We start from the raw sequence: 17,810 nt of genomic DNA, 5'->3' as shown, positions 1-17,810 counted from the left end.
CTGTTTTCTAATAAAGTTCATTGAAGTTTCTCAGAAACATACTTTATTTAAAAGGTCAGTTGTTTGCTTTTCTTTAAAATTTTGGGGGTTTTATGCAAATATCTTCATTATGTTACACAGCAGGATAAGGAGGAAATATTTTGTAATCCTTAGTCTTTGGCAAATAACTAAATCATGGCCAAATAACTAACCTGAAATGTGCTGGTTTTTTTTACTGAAAAAAAAAAGAAAATTGTATCTTCTCACCCTATGCTGGCTTAATAAAATAAATGTCTTAGAGGGTAGAATACTTTCAATAATGACTAGTGAAAGAACCATTTAGTTTGCTGATTAGATATTCTGGAAACATAAATGGAATGCAAGTTTGTTTTTGTTTTTTTAATATGTTTTTATTGATTTCGGAGAGAGGAAGGGAGAGGGAGAGAGAAATGGAAACATCAATGATGAGAGAAAATCATCCATCTGCTGCCTCCTGCATGCCCCCTACTGGGGATCGAGCCCGAAACCTGGGCATGTACCCTGACCAGGAATCGAACTGTGACCTGGTTCATAGGTCGACACTCAACCACTGAGCCACACTGGCCTGGCTGAATTCAAGTTTTTAATTAATGAAAGCAACCTATTTTATTTGATAATACTGTATTTTTGAAGGGATTAAATTTTTGTCTCCTAAAATCATTAAAATTTTAATGTGGGTTTTCCAGGACTGACATGGCTTCTTCCTATTATTTTATTAGCAAAAGAACCAATAAAGGAGGGGGGAACAGGAAAAGGAATGCAGAAAAAGGTAAAATTGAGAATGAACGATGAGATTTTTCTCTTAAAAGGGTGCTCTACTGTGACTGCACATTTAGTATCTCCTCGGAAGCTTTTAAAAGTGCCAGGCCAGGACCTGTATCAGTATTTTTCAAAGCTCCCAAAGTAATTTCAGTGGCCACCTGAGTTGAGACTCATTGTTGAAGTTCATGGTGCTGGTTCTCTTCCCAACAGGTTTAGTAACTTTTCAGTGTTAATCTTTTATCTCACTCTTCTCTCAGCTGTTTCAGTGGCTCTGTCTGCCATGTTTTTAGTACATAAATGTAGTAATTTATTATTTGATACTGGTTACCAATACTAACTGTTAATGACATCACCACAGTCCAGCCTAGAGGAGAGCTGAAGCTGCTTTTTGCATAAATTTTTTTTTTTTTTGACTCTGCAGTTCTTTTATTTATTTATTTTTTTATATATTTTATTGATTTTTCACAGAGAGGAAGAGAGAGGGATAGAGAGTTAGAAACATCGATGAGAGAGAAACATCGATCAGCCGCCTCCTGCACACCCCCCACTGGGGATGTGCCCGCAACCAAGGTACATGCCCCCGACCGGAATCGAACCCGGGACCCTTGAGTCCGCAGGCCGACGCTCCATCCACTGAGCCAAACCAGTCCCGGCATAAATTTTTTTTTGTGATGTGGGAAAACTTGGTCTGAAATAATCTATTATAATCAGTATGTTGGTGATATACTTAAGCAACTACATTATAACTAAATGCAGTAAGAAGCATTAGTCCAAAAATATCTCTTGGGTATGTTCATAGACCTGCTAGGGCAGAATTGCCTAGGGCAGTAGTTCTCAAACTTGAGCCTGCACCAAATCACCTGGAGGACTTTTTAGAACATAGATTTTTGGGCTCCCACCACAGAGTCAAACCTAATGATTTGATAAATCTGGAGAGGGACAATTTTAATTTCTAGCAAAATCTATGTATGGACCACTTTCAGAACTACTGGCCTAACGTGCTTGCTAAAATCTTACCCTTTGCAACAGCATGGATGGACCTGGAAAGCATTATGCTAAGTGAAATAAGCCAGTCAGAGGACAGGTACCATGATTTCACTTATCTGTGTAATCTAATGAATAAAATAAACTAAAAAATAAACTCATGGATACAGAGAGCAGACTGATAGCTGTCAGAAGTGAAGAGGGTTGCAGGGCTGGGTGAAAAAGGGATTAAGCAAAAAAACAAACAAAAAAAAAAACAAAACAGCACCATACAAACAAACAAAAAAACTCAGACACAGACAATAGCATGGTGATTACCAGAGGGAAAGAGGAGTAGTGGAAAGTAGAAGAGGGTATAGGAGGCATAAATGAAGATGGAAAGAGACTTGGAGTGGTGAACATACAATACAATATACAGGTGATGTAGTATAGAACTGTACACCTGAAACATGTAATTTTATTAACCAATATCACCCTAATAAATTCAATTAAAAAAAAAATAAAGTGCCTGCTAAAATGCTAGGTTACAGGTACAACTTAAAAGAGAAGAATCTCAAAACACGTTCTCTAGGTGAATTTTATGCATATAAAGGTATAATAACCATTGATCCTAATTATTCCAACTAGAAATGTTCTAATTATACAGAGTAGAAAAGTTAAATCAAAAGAGAAGATATATACTCTGTCCAGGTAATTCAGTTGGTTAGACTGTCATCCTTATAATGCCAAAATTGGGGGTTCAATCTCCAGTCAGGACACATACAAAATTCAACCAATGAATGCATAAATAAGTGGAAAAACAAATTGATCTCACTCACTCTCCCTTGCCTTCTTCATCTCTCCCTAAATATCAATAAATTAAAAAAAAAATTTTTTTTAAAGATGTTTGAGCTTGGGGAATCGAATAATAAGGAAAGAAGGGGAAAGTTGGGATTGTTTTGCTAACTTGTTTTTATTTAAATTTTCAGGCGCAATTCAATGCTTATTGTCAATCTATTGGCTATCACTGGTGGCTGCCTTATGGGATTCTGCAAAATAGCGGAGTCAGTTGCAATGTTGATCCTGGGCCGGTTGATAATTGGCCTCTTCTGCGGACTCTGCACAGGTTTTGTGCCCATGTACATTGGAGAGATATCTCCTACTGCCCTGCGGGGAGCCTTTGGCACTCTGAACCAGCTGGGCATCGTTATCGGAATTCTGGTAGCCCAGGTACGCTAGAACTTAACGAGTGTTAGTTTTAAGACTCATTAAGCGTTAACATAGCCCTGGCTGGTGTGACTCGGTTGGTTGGGCATTGTCCTGTGCACCGGAAAGGTTGCTGGTTCGGTTCCTTGCCAGAGCATATGCCCGAGTTGTGGGCTCCATCCCCAATAGGGGATGTACAGGAGGCAGCTCTTACATCATTGTTTCTCTCCCTCTCCCTTTTTCTCACTCTCTAAAAATGGAATTTTTAGGGGTGGGATAAAGGCATGCGACAGGGGGTAGGGGAGGCTGGGGGAAGGTCAATGGGGAATAAAAGGAGATATATGTACTATATATGTAATACTTTAAACAATAAAAAAATATATTTTTAAAATTAAATTTTTAAAAAGTGTTAATAGTCTGACTGGAGTGGCTCAGTGGTTGAGCATCAACCTGTGAACCAGAAAACCATGGGTTTGATTCCTGGTCAGGGTACCTGCCCAGGTTGGGGGCTCAATTGCCCTGTAGGGGAGCATGCAAGAGGCAGCCTATTGATGATTCCTTCTTATCGTTGATGTTTCTATCTCCCTCTCCCTTCCTCTCTTAATCAATAAAAATATTTTTTTAATAAATTTAAAAAGAGTCACCATAGGTAAAGTACTCAAAAGAATGGCACATATTCAATTATATGTAAGTTTCAGATATTATAGCTCACAGACAACTGAAAAAGCAGCAGGATAGTAAAAGAAAGGGTAATTTCCTGAAAATTTTCTTTAATTTAATTTGTGGCGTATTAAATATGGGACTTATAGTATTACCTTTGTCTGGTTTCTAGGTCTTTGGTCTGAAAATCATCTTGGGAACTGAAGATCTTTGGCCCGTGCTGTTGGGCTTCACCATCCTTCCATCTTTCCTACAAATCATAGCCCTTCCATTTTGCCCAGAAAGTCCTAGATTCTTGCTGATTAACAGAAAGGAAGAGGACAGTGCTAGAAAGAGTGAGTATCCATCACACATTTACTGTAAGAATTGTAGGGTTGTGGTTTGTTTTAGGATGAGGATATTGGATCTATTTTTTGTTACCTCCTTCCCCTACCCCTCAGAACCCAAGTGAAGAGTTTCCTAATTACTACTAAGTTAGGAACTTTCAACCCCTAGAATGAGGTGAGGAGGTAAATTAAGACACGGATGCTAATTGATTAGCCATGTCTAGGGCTCATCTTGGGCGGCTTCTCCCCAGCTGTCTTATGGATTTGGGATAGCACCTTACCTTTATCCTTTCCCCTTGTTCTCTTCACCAGTCCTCCAGCGGTTGTGGGGCACCCAAGACGTGGCTCAAGACATCCAGGAGATGAAAGATGAGAGTGTTAGGATGTCACAAGAAAAGCAAGCCACTGTGCTGGAGCTCTTCAGATCACCGAGCTACCAACAGCCCATCATGATTTCCATCATGCTCCAGCTCTCTCAGCAACTTTCTGGAATCAATGCTGTGAGTATTAACTTTTGTGTCCAAGATATCCTTCAATATTTCACTTAAAACACCTACCTACATAGCCCCTCACATGTTTGGCATTTAGCAGCTACTCAGAAAATGTTGATTATTCAAGTTTTGATTTTGTTTTGGTTTTATTTCTTAAATTTATATTTACATGTTTTCCATGTGGAAAAATGAGAAAGTAAATAAAAATGAAAAATTTTTACACTTTGTCTTAGAACAGATGGTTAATTTTGGTCTTCTTCTAGGCTTTTTTCACTATAGAAGACAACACAGACTTTTTTGACCACTCATTTTTTATTTCCAGCCCTCTCTAACTCTGATCTATCTTATACGCTGTCATCAGTGACAATGTAGGCCATACAACCAAAGTAGTTATCTGAGAATTTATATGCCTTGGCTTTTGTTTCCTTGTAGGTGTTCTATTACTCAACAGGAATCTTCAAAGATGCTGGTGTTAAGGAGCCGATCTACGCCACCATTGGTGCCGGTGTGGTTAATACCATCTTCACTGTAGTGTCTGTAAGTTGGATGGTTTGATATTTTTGGGAGCCGGGGGTTAGGGGGGAGAGGAATTCTTGCTAAGGATGTTCAAAGATGGGTTGTGAGTACTTCCACCTCCCTACCATTATTATTTTTTAAAAATATGTTTTTATTGATTTTAGAGAGAGAGAGAGGGAGAGAGAGAGAAACATCGGTGAGAGAGAAACATCGATCGGCTGCCTCCTACACGTCCTCCACAGGGGATAGAGCCCGAAATCTGGGCATGTGCCCTGATTGGAAATCACACCGGTGACCACCTGGTGCATGGGTCGTTGCTCAACCACTGAGCAACACCGGCTGGGCTCCCTACCATTATTTAAATTTTCTGTTGTTGTTTAATTCCTCTTTGGCGGGGTGCTGGGTGGGGAGAAATATTGAATGATGGGTGTAAGTAGTCTTCACTTTTTTCAAACAAATATAGAATGGATGGGAGAGGTGGAGGTTATAGAAAGGGTTATATAGGACATTAAGTTTGGAACTGGAAAAGAGGAAGTGTGACTATAGCAAGTACTCTGCTATTGTTAAGGCAGATTCAGGTAGCTTATACAGTGTTTTCATGAAAAGGTAATCACAAGTGTCATGTTATATTCTTCTTTTAGCTGTTTCTGGTGGAAAGGGCAGGAAGGAGGACTCTACATATGATTGGCCTTGGAGGAATGGCTTGTTGTTCCATCCTCATGACTATTTCCATGTTATTAAAGGTGAGTGTTCTTTGAGTGAAGAAAAGGGAGAGGAGAGGAGGGGAGGGGAGGGGGGAAGGAGAGGTTATGTTGACTCTCTGGGATGGTAGTGAATAGTTGAGGCTGGAAACTGATAAAGTCAAATTTGGGAGAAGCAGCATGCCCAGAGTTTTAAGAAAAGTAGATCACCACCGATAGGTAATTAAGTTGCTATAATCCTTACATCTGTATAACATGTAGCTTATAAAATACATTATGCAGTTTAATTCTTAAAGTAATTTCGAGGTTATTTCCATTTACAATTAATGAAAAGATCTCAGTAAAAATGATAAATGTGTGATCATATAGCTGGGTTTCAAAAACCTCAGATTTTTACTCCATTATACCCCAGGACAAAAAGAGGCTTTTCGGTGTCAGTCAGTGCTCATCTCTGAGCAGCTAGACCCTCCTGGCCGTGCTGTCGTTAATACTAACTTTCCTCTGTTCCTTCCGCACGTAGGACCAGTACAGCTGGATGAGCTTTATTTGCATCGGGGCTATCTTGGTGTTCGTGGCCTTCTTTGAGATTGGCCCAGGCCCCATTCCCTGGTTTATTGTGGCCGAACTCTTCAGCCAGGGACCCCGCCCAGCTGCAATGGCAGTGGCTGGCTGTTCCAACTGGACCTCCAACTTTTTGGTTGGACTGCTCTTCCCTTCAGCTGCAGTAAGTAAATTAAAGCACAACTCACCTTACCCATCTTGAAATCAACCCACGTGCCGAAACCGGTTTGGCTCAGTGGATAGAGCGTCGGCCTGCGGACTGAAGGGTCCCGGGTTCGATTCCGGTCAAGGGCATGTACCTCGGTTGTGGGCACGTTCCCGGTAGGGGGTGTGCAGGAGGCAGCTGGTCGATGTTTCTCTATCATCGATGTTTCTAGCTCTCTATCCCTCTCCCTTCCTCTCTGTAAAAAATCAATAAAATATATTAAAAAAAAAAAAAGAAATCAACCCACGTAAGCCATTTTACAATATGAATGAAGGATATCTCAAGGGCTGTGGTGATATCTCATCCCCACACCTTCAATCAAACCAGGTCTCCCTCCCCCCATTTCTAATGATATATAGAGAAAGAAGGGATGAGAGCAGAAAAGACTGAAGTAGGAGCGTAAAACTGGGAACTTTTAAAAGGCCAGTGGTCTGAAATGATAGTACTAGAAACAGAATGATAGTAATAAGCCAAGCTTCAAAGGATTTCAAACTAATACTTAAAATCCATCATTTGAATTAGCATTTTGGCTTCATGATCTTAAAGGCTCACTAAGCATAGGATGTTAATGAATGAAGTGGATCCTATTATAAAATGACCTGGAGCTGATTTGGATAAAGGAATTTGTAATGGGCATCTACAGTCATTTCCTATTTCTGTGAGTCTTTCATAAACCTAGATTTTAACAGTGATAACTGAAAATCCTAAAATACTCAATAGGTATTTGGAAGCAGCTAATTTCAATGAACAGGAAAAGGAGTGACACAAAGTTGCAGAGAAATATAGTAAGTAAGCAGTGGGATTCATAAGTGAATCTCTGGTGAAACCTTACTGTTTTCATGGACTATGAAAGGGTTATGGCTTGAAGCTTATTGGAAATACGGATGTGAGGAAACTGAAGTTTGTCAGTGACCAGATTTTTATATCAACACTCCTTTTTTTTTTTTTTTTTTATCCTTTTGTAGTTCTATTTAGGACCCTACGTGTTTATTATCTTCACCGGCTTCCTCGTGATCTTCTTGGTCTTCACCTACTTTAAAGTCCCTGAGACCCGCGGCAGGACTTTTGAGGAAATTACACGAGGCTTTGAAGGGCAGGCGCACATGGCTAACAGGGCTGAGAAAGGCTCCGTGGAGATGAACAGCATGCAGCCTGACAAGGACACCACCAACGTCTAACCCGTGCTTCCTTCCCACCTCCCTCCCAACATGAAAAGTAACCTCTCCCTGAATGGGGAGAGACCTCATCAGGTTGTAACCCAGGACTGTTTCTGAATGCTGCTACTTGATTCTTTTCTCATCCCCACACTCCATGAGCACTCAGAGGACCCCAGTGCTGGGGTTAGTTGTATCTTCAGTGGCTTTTTAAACATTTCATTTCTTGGACATTCTCTTCTGTTTGGAAGAGACCAAGTGAACCTACCTTCATTTCAGGAGGGATTGGCTACTTGGCATTTGACAACTTTGCCAGCTCTCCCTCCTTTAAGTTCTAATATTGCTTCATGAGGGCATGTAGGGGAGAAAGAGTTCCCCAACCTCAGACTCACCAGGAAACAGATAGACATGAGAGTGTGGAGGGCAGAGAGGAATTACATAAGAGCACCTTCCTCACTTCCATACAGCTCTGCTGAGCAAATTAATTTGAGTTTTATTTATTTTATCTTCTGGTTTTATTGCATAAATATTTATTTTTTTAAGTGTAATTTTACCAAATAATGAAAACATAAGGAAATTGAGGTTAGAGGGGAGGTACTTAAAGAGTTTATAGGGTGGAAGATTTGATACTGAAGAAGTTTATAGTTTAATAAGGGAAGATTTACACAGAAATGTAATGCGTTATTAGAAGGTATATGATGAGGTGTGTGAGGTTTGCAGATTGCCTCTTAACAATTTCTGTCCTTCAGATGGAAATTCTCAAGTTCAATTTCTCAGAAAAGTCATGTGCCTGTGTATAGAAGCTACTGGTTTCCTTTGGAACGTTTCTCTTTGTTTAAGATTATATGTAGTATTACTTGAAATCTAGGATTATTACTAAGGTGGGCATTGTAGTTAATGGTGGTTGATGGGTTCTGATTTTGGATGGAGTCCAGAGAAGGGAAGGTTGTTGGTAGAAATCAATCATCTTCCTCTTATAGTGGACTCACTTTTTTTTTTTTTTAAAGTGTTCCTACCATTCATCTGATGGGAGAGCAACCTAAAAATTGGTTCTTGGTAAAGGTTTGGTTTTTCTGTATTTTGTTCTTTAGGAATTTTTAGATGTTTAGATTTTTTTTTTTTTTAATTTTGTTTTAAGCCATAGCTTTAAAAGAATTCAGAGGAGAGTGTTCATAGCTAACTTGGAATTTGTAACCTCAGCATTGGGAGAGGATTTTTCCTGAATGACTGTTACCTAGTTGAAGTATGTTACTGCTTTAGGGTCAGCCCATGCCTGTTTTTGTCTGTTTCCATGTCAAGTTACTCTTGTTATCATGTTACCATAGTATTATGTCAAGTGCCCTAAGGGCCCTTGAATCTTTCCCATAGACCACATTTGAGATGGTATGAGTAAATGTGCAGTGTAGCCACACTTGAGAGTATGAATGTATGTGCACTGTCACTTTGCTCTGGGTGGAAGTCGTTTATTGGTAACTTGTTTCCTCTGTGTTCCTACAGCCCCCTTTTGGATGGAATGTGTTCAAGTTTATCCCTGGGTATATAAGTAGCACTGCCTCTGCTGGGTGGGATTTGCATCTGTGGCTTTCTTCCTAACGTAGAGAACTCTGCCTCACTGTAGACTCAGACAATGGGAGCAGGAGAGTGTGAAATCAGGACATGTGGCCTCCTAGGGGAGCTAGAAGGAAGTCATGGCGGGAAGGAGGCATTCTTTTCAAGGGGGTAAGAAATACACTAAGACTTGTAAATCTGGAAAGTTTCAAAGAGTTAGATGAGATGAAGGTATTTACACTTGCCATAGGTCACAGACACCTCCACTATCTAGTTCCCTGTATTTTTATAAATGGTGACACCCTCTTTTCCCTTTTTCATATGTTGCTTGACCTCCTGACCTCCCATCCCCTCCTTGGTGCTTATACATTCGAGGCCCTTCAGCCAAATCCTTGCCTATGACAATATTTTAGTTCTCAGTTCTTACCATTCCCTCTGGTCATTGAGCCTTTGGATAAAAACTCAGAGCTATGGCGTGGGGCTTTGCTAGGACAGGTGACTTTCCTCCAACTGCACCTCTCCACTTCTGGCTCCTCAAAACCATGGGTGGGCAGTATGAAGTTTTCCCATTTCTCAGTGACCAGATTGTGAATATTTCCAAATAGGTTTTATATTATTAATGTTACTGTGGTTCTTCGTTTTGAAATAAAAATTCTGAATGTACATGTTGGGTTTCTTTGTTTTGTTTTTGTCCTTCCTCAACAAAATTCACTTTAAATCCTAGTTTGTTTCTTATAAGACAGTCTCGAACATATGAAAATAGTGCTCCTTGTTTGTTATGCACATGAAATTAAAATGTCTTGGTGCATTGCTTTGCATAGTTAAATTATGTCGCTTTCTTTCCTCAGTGAGAATTCTGTTTTTCTCTCTTAAGCTCTTTCCTACTTCATTTCTCCTTCAGTCTTTGATCATTAAAATTCATCCTGCACTGATGTCAGGGCATCCATATGATATATATAACACTGTCCACCTTAAAATCCTCCAGTAGATTTCAGTCAACTATAGAAAAAAAACAAAAACTTACACCCCATAGTGGGTACAACCACTCTAATGCAAGGTCCCTGCTGTGTTTCCTAGGACTTAGCTCCAAATTATAGAAGAAGATGCCTCACCCACTACAACACCATTAACACCTCCATGCCTTCATTTGTGCAGTCTGGACACCCCCATTCCTGTTTCTATTCACTTATTAAAAATTTGAATGGCTGCTTTTAATTTCCATTCAGCCCAAGCATGAGCTCCATACAGCCTTCCTCACTCCCAACATAATCTTTACACTATGGCACTCTGTATGTTAGACGGAATGAAAAAATGAACTGTCCCCTGACTGGAAAGAGCCTCAGTGAGTATACCATCCTCCTATATAATAAAAGGCTAATATGCAAATTGACTGAACAGCAGAAGGACCAATTGCTATGATGCACACTGACCACCAGGGGGCAGACACAACACAGGAGCTGCCCCCTGGTGTTCAGTGCACCAGAAGCCAGGCATAGGGTTGGTGAGCACAGTGTTGGTGGCGGGAGCCTCTCCCACCTCCATGGCAGACATCCCCTGAGGGCTCCCAGATGCGAGAGGGCATGGGCAGGGCTGAGGGAACCCCCTGACTGCATGAATTTCATGCAACGGGCCTCTAGTATTCTTCATAACTGTTGTCTTCAGTCCCTTTTCCCATCTTTGCTTCCTTATAGTTCATTCTCCAGGTAACCAGAGAGAGCTTTTAAAAATCAGATCATGAGGGAGAAACCAAGATGGCAGCATAGGTAAACACCTGAACTTGCTGCCTAGCACAACCACTTCAAAACTACAACTAAAAGACAAAACAGATATCACCAGAACCACAGGAAGGCTGGCTAAGTGGAAATTCTACAACTACAAGGGAAGAGAAAAGCACACTGAGACTCAGAGGAGGTGTGGAAGTCAAGTGCAGAGGTACAGACCTACACATGCGGAGAGGGCTGGCAACTGAGTATGTGGCTGGCTTTTTCAATCTGGAGGGAGACAGAAGCTCCCAACTGCTCTGAACTCTAGTTCCGGGCAAGACCCTGGGGACCCAGACTCATACGGGGAGAAACTGGACTGTCTGGCATTGGGCGGAACTCAAGGGCAGCTTTCTCTCAGAGGTGCTTGCAGCAATTATCAAGGGACACTGAGACTTGGGGGCCTCTTATGGCAGGGCTGACGGGAAGCCATTGCTGTTTGCTTCACCCTGAGACTCCGCCCCATCCAAGCTCTGCGCAGAGGCTTTTGCATATGAACAGCCTGGTCCTTTGAAAACTAAAATTACCTAACAAACTGCAGCTGAGTCAGAGAGACCCAGAACATCCAAAAGAAGGCCCAAGGCCCCACAGCAGCTTGCATTGCTTCACAGCTGGGCCTCATCTGGGCACCTCCAAAACCCAAACAAAGAAGAGGAATCTGCAGATCTCTCTGTAGCTCCTGCTGGATGGCCTCAGGCAGAGGCTAAATTAGCACCTCCTTGGAGATCTAAGAGCCAGTGTATCCAGGGGTCAGAGTGGGACCATCCAGATTACAACTCCTCAGATCCATAAGGGACACACTCAGGGGGCAGACTCAGTGAGCACCAAAGCCCCACTGAAGCAAGTCTTGCCTCATAAGGGTGTCTCCAGCACAGAAGTTCTCCCATCGTAGACACAGATGATCCTCACAGCCAATTGGCCTGGAGGTCAATTCCTCCCAGTGATACCAACAACAATCAAGGCTTAACTACAACAAGCTGTGTGCACAGCCCACAAAGGGGTGCACCAAGAGTGTCCATCTCAGGTAACTGGGGAGGCTGAGCAACTGGGCCCTATAGGACACCTAGCACACAAAGCCACTCTATCAACTCAGGGAAGCAGCCAAAATGCAGAGACAAAGAAACAGATCACAAATGAAAGGAATGGAGGAAAGCAAACGACTGGATATAGAGTTCAAAACCACGGTTATAAGGTTTTCCAAGAATTTTCTAGAAAAGGCCGATAAATTTAGTGAGACCCTCGAGGATATGAAAAAAGGACCATCTAGAAATTAAGCATACACTGATTGAAATAAAAAATAATATACAGAGCTCCAACAGCAGACTAGAGGATTGCAAGAATCAAGTCAAAGATTTGAAATATAAAGCAAAAAAACACTCAACCGGAAAAGAAAAAAGAATCCAAAACTATGAAGATAGTGTAAGAAGCCTCTGGGACAACTTTAAGTGTACCAACATCTGAATTATGGGGGTGCCAGAAGAAGAGAGAGAGTAAGATACTGAAAACCTATTTGAAGAAATAATGACAGAAAACTTCCCCCACATGCTGAAAGAAATAGACTTACAATTCCAGGAAGCGCACAGAACCCCAAACAAAAGGAATCCAAAGAGGACCACACCAAGACATATCACAATTAAAATGCCAAGAACAAAAGACAAAGAGAGAATCTTGAAAGCAGCAAGAGAAAAACAGTTAGTTACCTACAAGGGAGCACCCATACGATTGTCAGCTGATTTCTCAACAGAAACTATGCAGGCCAGAAGGGAGTGGCAAGAAATATTCAAAGTGATGAATAGCAAGAACCTACAACCAAGATTACTGTACCCAGCAAAGCTATCATTCAGAATTGAAGGTCAGATAAAGAGCTTCACAGATAAAAAAAAAAAAAAAAGCTAAAGGAGTTCATCACCACCAAACCAGTATTATATGAAATGCTGAAAGGTATTCTTTAACCTTTTGCACTCGGATGTCGAGTGTGACAGTTATTGAATGTATCAATAATTTGAAATATTAAAAAATCCAAATAAATAAGCTTGTATGAAAAGAAACTCCAGTTTTTTATTCTACTGCCTTGCTTTGTAAAATCTGGGGTATTTAAAAAATTAAATCCCGAGTAGAATAAAGGAATCGAGAAAAAAGCAAGAGAGTGCAAAGGGTTAAGAAGAGGAAGAAGAAGAAAAAGGTAAAGATAAAAATTATGAGCAACAAATACATATCAACAAGTGAATCTAAAAATCAAGTGAATCAAAAATCTGATGAACAGAATAATCTGGTGAATATAATCGAATCAGGAGCATAGAAAGGGAGTAGACTGACAATCCTCGGGGGAAAGGGGTGTGGAGGGGGGTGCCGGAAGAGAATGGACAAAAATCATACACCTATGGATGAGGGGGGTAAGGGCATGGGGTGGAGTGGGAACTGGGTGGAGGGGAGCTAGGCGGGGGGGAAAAAGGAATCAACTGTAATAATCTGAACAATAAAGATTTAAAAATAATAATAATAAATAAAAATCAGATCATGTCCTAGCTGGTTTGGCTCAATAGATAGAGCATCGGCCTGCAGACCAAAGGGTCCCAGGTTCAATTCTGGTCAAGGCCACATGCCCGGGGTTGCGGGCTCTATCCCCAGTAGAGGGCATGAAGGAGGCAGCCAATCAATGGTTCTCATCATTGATGTTTCTATCTCTCTCCCTCTCTCACTTCCTCTCTGAAATCAATAAAAATATATTTTAAAAATAATAAAATAAAAATCAGGTCTTGTCACTCCCTGCCTAAAGCCTTCCAATTACATCTTGTCACACTTAAAATATTGGGTGACTATATAAGTCCCAGTTTACTCCTATTACCCTGGTGTAACTTTTAGTATATTCCTTTCATTCATTCTCAAAACTTCCTGACAACAGATGTGGTTACCTACAAGGTTTGCTGTGTCAACCTCATTTCTTGTTGCTCTCCTTGTTCACTGAAGTCGAGACCCATTGATCTTTCTAGTTCTCATGCACATCAAGTTCATTAGCACTTAGGTCTTTACACTTATCCCTTTTTGCTTGGAATATTCTGCCTCAAAATTTTGCATGGCTGTCTATCTTGTGAGTTAGGTCTTAGTTAACACTACCTCTGTGGAATATAAGCTCCATAAAAGCAAGTACCTTATCTGCATTGTTCATGCCTAGAACACTGCCTGACATATAATTGATGTTTATTAAGTGTATCAGTCTGGCTCCTATCTGAAAACAGAATCACACATTGATTTAAACATGGAATGTTTACTATAAAAAAAATCAAGCTATAATAAGAGTAAGTAAAATATAAAAGATCTGCCTAGCCAGTGTTGCTCCATGGTCACAGTTCAATTCCTAGTCCAGGCACATGCCCAGGTTACAGGCTCAATCCCCAGTAGGGGGCATGCAGGAGGCAGCCTATCAATGATTGTCATCATTGATGTTTCTCTCTCCCTTCCTCTCTATGAACTCAATATGGCATCTAAGAGCTGGGGAGAGTATCCAAATAAGGACAACCAGAGGGAGGCCACCTCCCAAGTGCAGAGGTTCAGGTCTTAATAGAAAAGGTACAGTGGCAATCCCACTAGATAGCAGAGAAGTTGGCTGGATTGCATGAACCAGAGCTGGCGAGCATTCCCCAGGTGAGCCACAGCTGGTAGTCAAATATGTGAGCGTTAAGAGGGAGTCAGGTCACCAATGTGGGTGGGAGACCTGGGGCCTTGTTGAAAGTGATCGCCAGACCTGGGCTGATCACCTGTGTGAGGTGTGTGAGGGAGCTTGCTGGGGTGCATGGCTGGGGCAGGGCACCACCCAAGGTTCTGTCAACTTCACCTGTGTAGCCACTGGAGCCAGCAGGAGAATCCCCTTCCTCCTGCAATGTCCAGCACCATCCCCTGAGAACACTTCATTGTGCTTCACATCCAAAAAAAAAAAAAAAAAAAGATTTAAAGGAATTATATCCATTACCACCAAGCACTACTGAAGGGTAAATTTGGAGCTGAGAGGCAATAGATAACGGGCACAATAATTGTTAGATAGCTGGCTTAAGACAGTCCTTGGTTGAAAGGATTTCCTCCTCCCACACCTCCCAAAGCCACTGGACTTGAAATAAAATTCCAGTTGAAACGTGTGTCCCCCGTCCCCTCCCCTTTTTTTAAACCAAAAGTGTTTGCTGCAGAAATTTGGCAAAGTTCCAACTGCATAGCTCCAGCTGAGGTTGAGCCAGCGGGTCTGCCCAGAGCTAGGTCTGCCCGAGAAAAGGATGCCCTAGCTGGTTTGGCTCAATGGATAGAGCGTAGGCCTGCGGACTGAAGGGTCCCAGGTTCAAATCCGACCAAGGGCACATGCCTGGGTTGCGGGCTTGGTCCCCAATAGGGGGAATGCAGGAGGCAGCGAATCAGTGATTCTCATCATTGATGTTTCTCTCTCTCTCTCTTCCTCTGTAAAATCAATAAAATATACCTAAAAAGAAAAACTGGAGCCACAGAGCTGCGTGATGACCTTGCACCGTCCCCTATCGCCATGGGACCATGGAGAACCTCTTGAATGTCCGTTCCCAAAGAGCAGCACCAACTAATCATCTAACAACAAATCTGTGCCCTTGATGCGGACCATGGTTGCAGCGGCACCGCAAAATACGAGTCCTGCCAGGCGTGTCGCGGTCCTGCGGTTTCACGGTCCCAGACTGGGCCGCGGCCGCCAGAGAGCACACCGCGCGGGGCAACCCGAGGCGCGCGACCGTCCACCGCCCCAGCCCTGCGGCCGCGGGAGGCGCGCCGGGATCGGGTGGAACCGCAGCCCCGCGGGGAGCCGGGCTGGGCCGGGCTGCGTCTCCCGCGAGCCGAGCCGTCCTCACTGCGCAGGCGTGAGCGGCCCAAGAACCTGTCATCCTGTTTTGTTCAAGAGCGTGACATCAAAACCACTTCTGGCTCTGACCCAGGATTTATTTGGAACGGAGCAAACCTTCAAATGCAGGTATTTCCTGCCTTTTTTTATTCCGAAGTGAATTTTCCCTTCCTGAATTGCTCTAGGCTTTGTGACTTGGTTGGTAGGGTTGAATCACCGAGTTAAGATAGGTTTCAGAGATTAAATTCAAATCTCTCTCTCTCTCTCTCTCTCTCTCTCTCTCTCTCTCTCTCTCTCTCTCTCTCCTCACCTGGAACTGGCACCTTTGTCTTTAGCTAAATGCTCAAGGACTGGAATAAAGTTAAGTAGCCAACAAGCTACAAGGATGCTGACTTAGACACACTTTTACCAAAATACCAAAATGTTTTATTATCAAACATTCAATCCTTATCAATCTGAAGTGAGAAAGGGATCCTGTACTTTACATTTGCATTTTTTAAATATATTTTATTGATTTTTACAGAGAGGAAGAGAGAGGGAGAGAGAGTTAGAAACATCAATGAGAGAGAAACATCGATCGGCTGCCTCTTGCACACTCCCTACTGGGGATGTGCCCGCAACCAAGGTACATGCCCTTGACCGGAATCGAACCTGGGACCTTTCAGTCTGCAGGCCGTAGCTCCATCCACTGAGCCAAACCGGTTTTGGCACATTTGCATTTTTTAAATTGAGATTGAGTTTTTTCCACATGGCTAGGAGCTATTTATATTTATTTATCTGTGAGTCATTTGTATAAATTGGATGAGGAATATTTTGACAAGAATATGTCTTGGACTAGAAACAAGACAAAATAAAAGAGTTTATATAAATAACACTAGAGGCCTTATGCATGAAATTCGGGCAAGAGTAGGCCTTCCTTCCCCCGGCTGCCAGCACCGGCTCCCCTCTGGCTTCCCCAGCTTCGTCTGGAAGGTCGTCCTTCCGATCTAATTAGCATATTATGCTTTTATTATTATAGTTACCATATGACCCAGCAACTCCACTCCTAAGTCTATTATTCAAGAAAAATAAAAACATATGTCCACACAAAAACTTGTTCACAAATGTTCATAGCAGCATTATTCACAATAACCCAGATTGGAACCCTTATAGCAATTACAGATGAATGGGTAGACAAAAGTGGCACATCTATAAATGCAATATTATTTGGCCATAATAAGGAATGAAGTACTCATACATACTGTGGATGAACTTTGAAAACATAAGAATATGAAGCCAGTCACAACAGACCACATATTATATGATTCAATTTACACGAAATTTCCAGAACAGGCAATTCTAGAGATAAAGAAGGTAGCTTAGTGGTGTCCCAGAAACTAAGGGAGGAAGTTAGGAAGGAGCTGAGGATAGGGAATGATTTCTAATGGGTAAAAAGTTTCTTTTCTTTTCTTTATTTATTGACTTTAGGGAGAGAGAGAGAAAAATATATTGATTTGTTGTTCCACTTCTTTATTTTATTTTATTTTTTAAAAATATATTTTATTGGTTTTTTACAGAGAAGGGAGAGGGATAGAGTCAGAAACCTCGATGAGAGAGAAACATTGATCAGCTGCCTCCTGCACGCCCCCCACTGGGGATGTGTCCCCAACCAAGGCACATGCCCTTGACAGGAATCAAACCTGGGACCCTTCAGTCCGCAGGTCGACGCTCTATCCATTGAGCCAAACCGGTCAGGGTTGTTCCATTTCTTTATGCATTCATTGGTTCCTTTTTGTATGTGCCCTGAGGAGAGATCAAACCCGCAACCTTGGTGTGTCAGGACAACACTCTAACCAAATAAGCTACTTGCCAGGGTTCCAAGTTTCTTTTTGGGGTTATAGAAACACTCTATATGTTTCCACACCTCTGTAAAAATGATGAAAAAAATTTAATTGTACACTTTAAATGGGTACACTTTAAAGTGTATAAATTATATAAAAATAAAACTTAGTCCTGGCCAGTGTGTTCAGTGGTTAGAGCGTCAGCCCCACACCGAAGGGTTGAGGGTTTCATTCCTGGTCAAGGGCATGGACCTGGGTTGCAGGTTCAATCCC

The 17,810-nt window shown here is 41.9% G+C and overlaps 1 protein-coding gene across 3 annotated transcripts in view; it reads left to right on the top strand.

The window, feature by feature from the left end:
* Positions 1-9,774, top strand: part of SLC2A3 (solute carrier family 2 member 3) — a 70,969-nt gene extending 61,195 nt beyond the window's left edge. For all 3 annotated transcript variants that reach the window (XM_028143889.2, XM_054719310.1, XM_008140390.3), the window contains 7 exons: positions 2,733-2,973; positions 3,782-3,944; positions 4,248-4,435; positions 4,859-4,963; positions 5,584-5,685; positions 6,164-6,367; positions 7,375-9,774. In XM_028143889.2, coding sequence (XP_027999690.1) covers positions 2,733-2,973; positions 3,782-3,944; positions 4,248-4,435; positions 4,859-4,963; positions 5,584-5,685; positions 6,164-6,367; positions 7,375-7,587 — 1,216 coding nt within the window. In that variant the 3' untranslated portion in view covers positions 7,588-9,774. The remainder of the gene's footprint in view (positions 1-2,732; positions 2,974-3,781; positions 3,945-4,247; positions 4,436-4,858; positions 4,964-5,583; positions 5,686-6,163; positions 6,368-7,374) is intronic.
* The last annotated feature ends 8,036 nt before the right edge of the window (positions 9,775-17,810 follow it).

This window comes from Eptesicus fuscus, chromosome 7, assembly GCF_027574615.1.
Source record: "Eptesicus fuscus isolate TK198812 chromosome 7, DD_ASM_mEF_20220401, whole genome shotgun sequence".
Taxonomy (NCBI): domain Eukaryota; kingdom Metazoa; phylum Chordata; class Mammalia; order Chiroptera; family Vespertilionidae; genus Eptesicus; species Eptesicus fuscus.
This window is presented reverse-complemented; position numbering and strand designations above follow the sequence as displayed.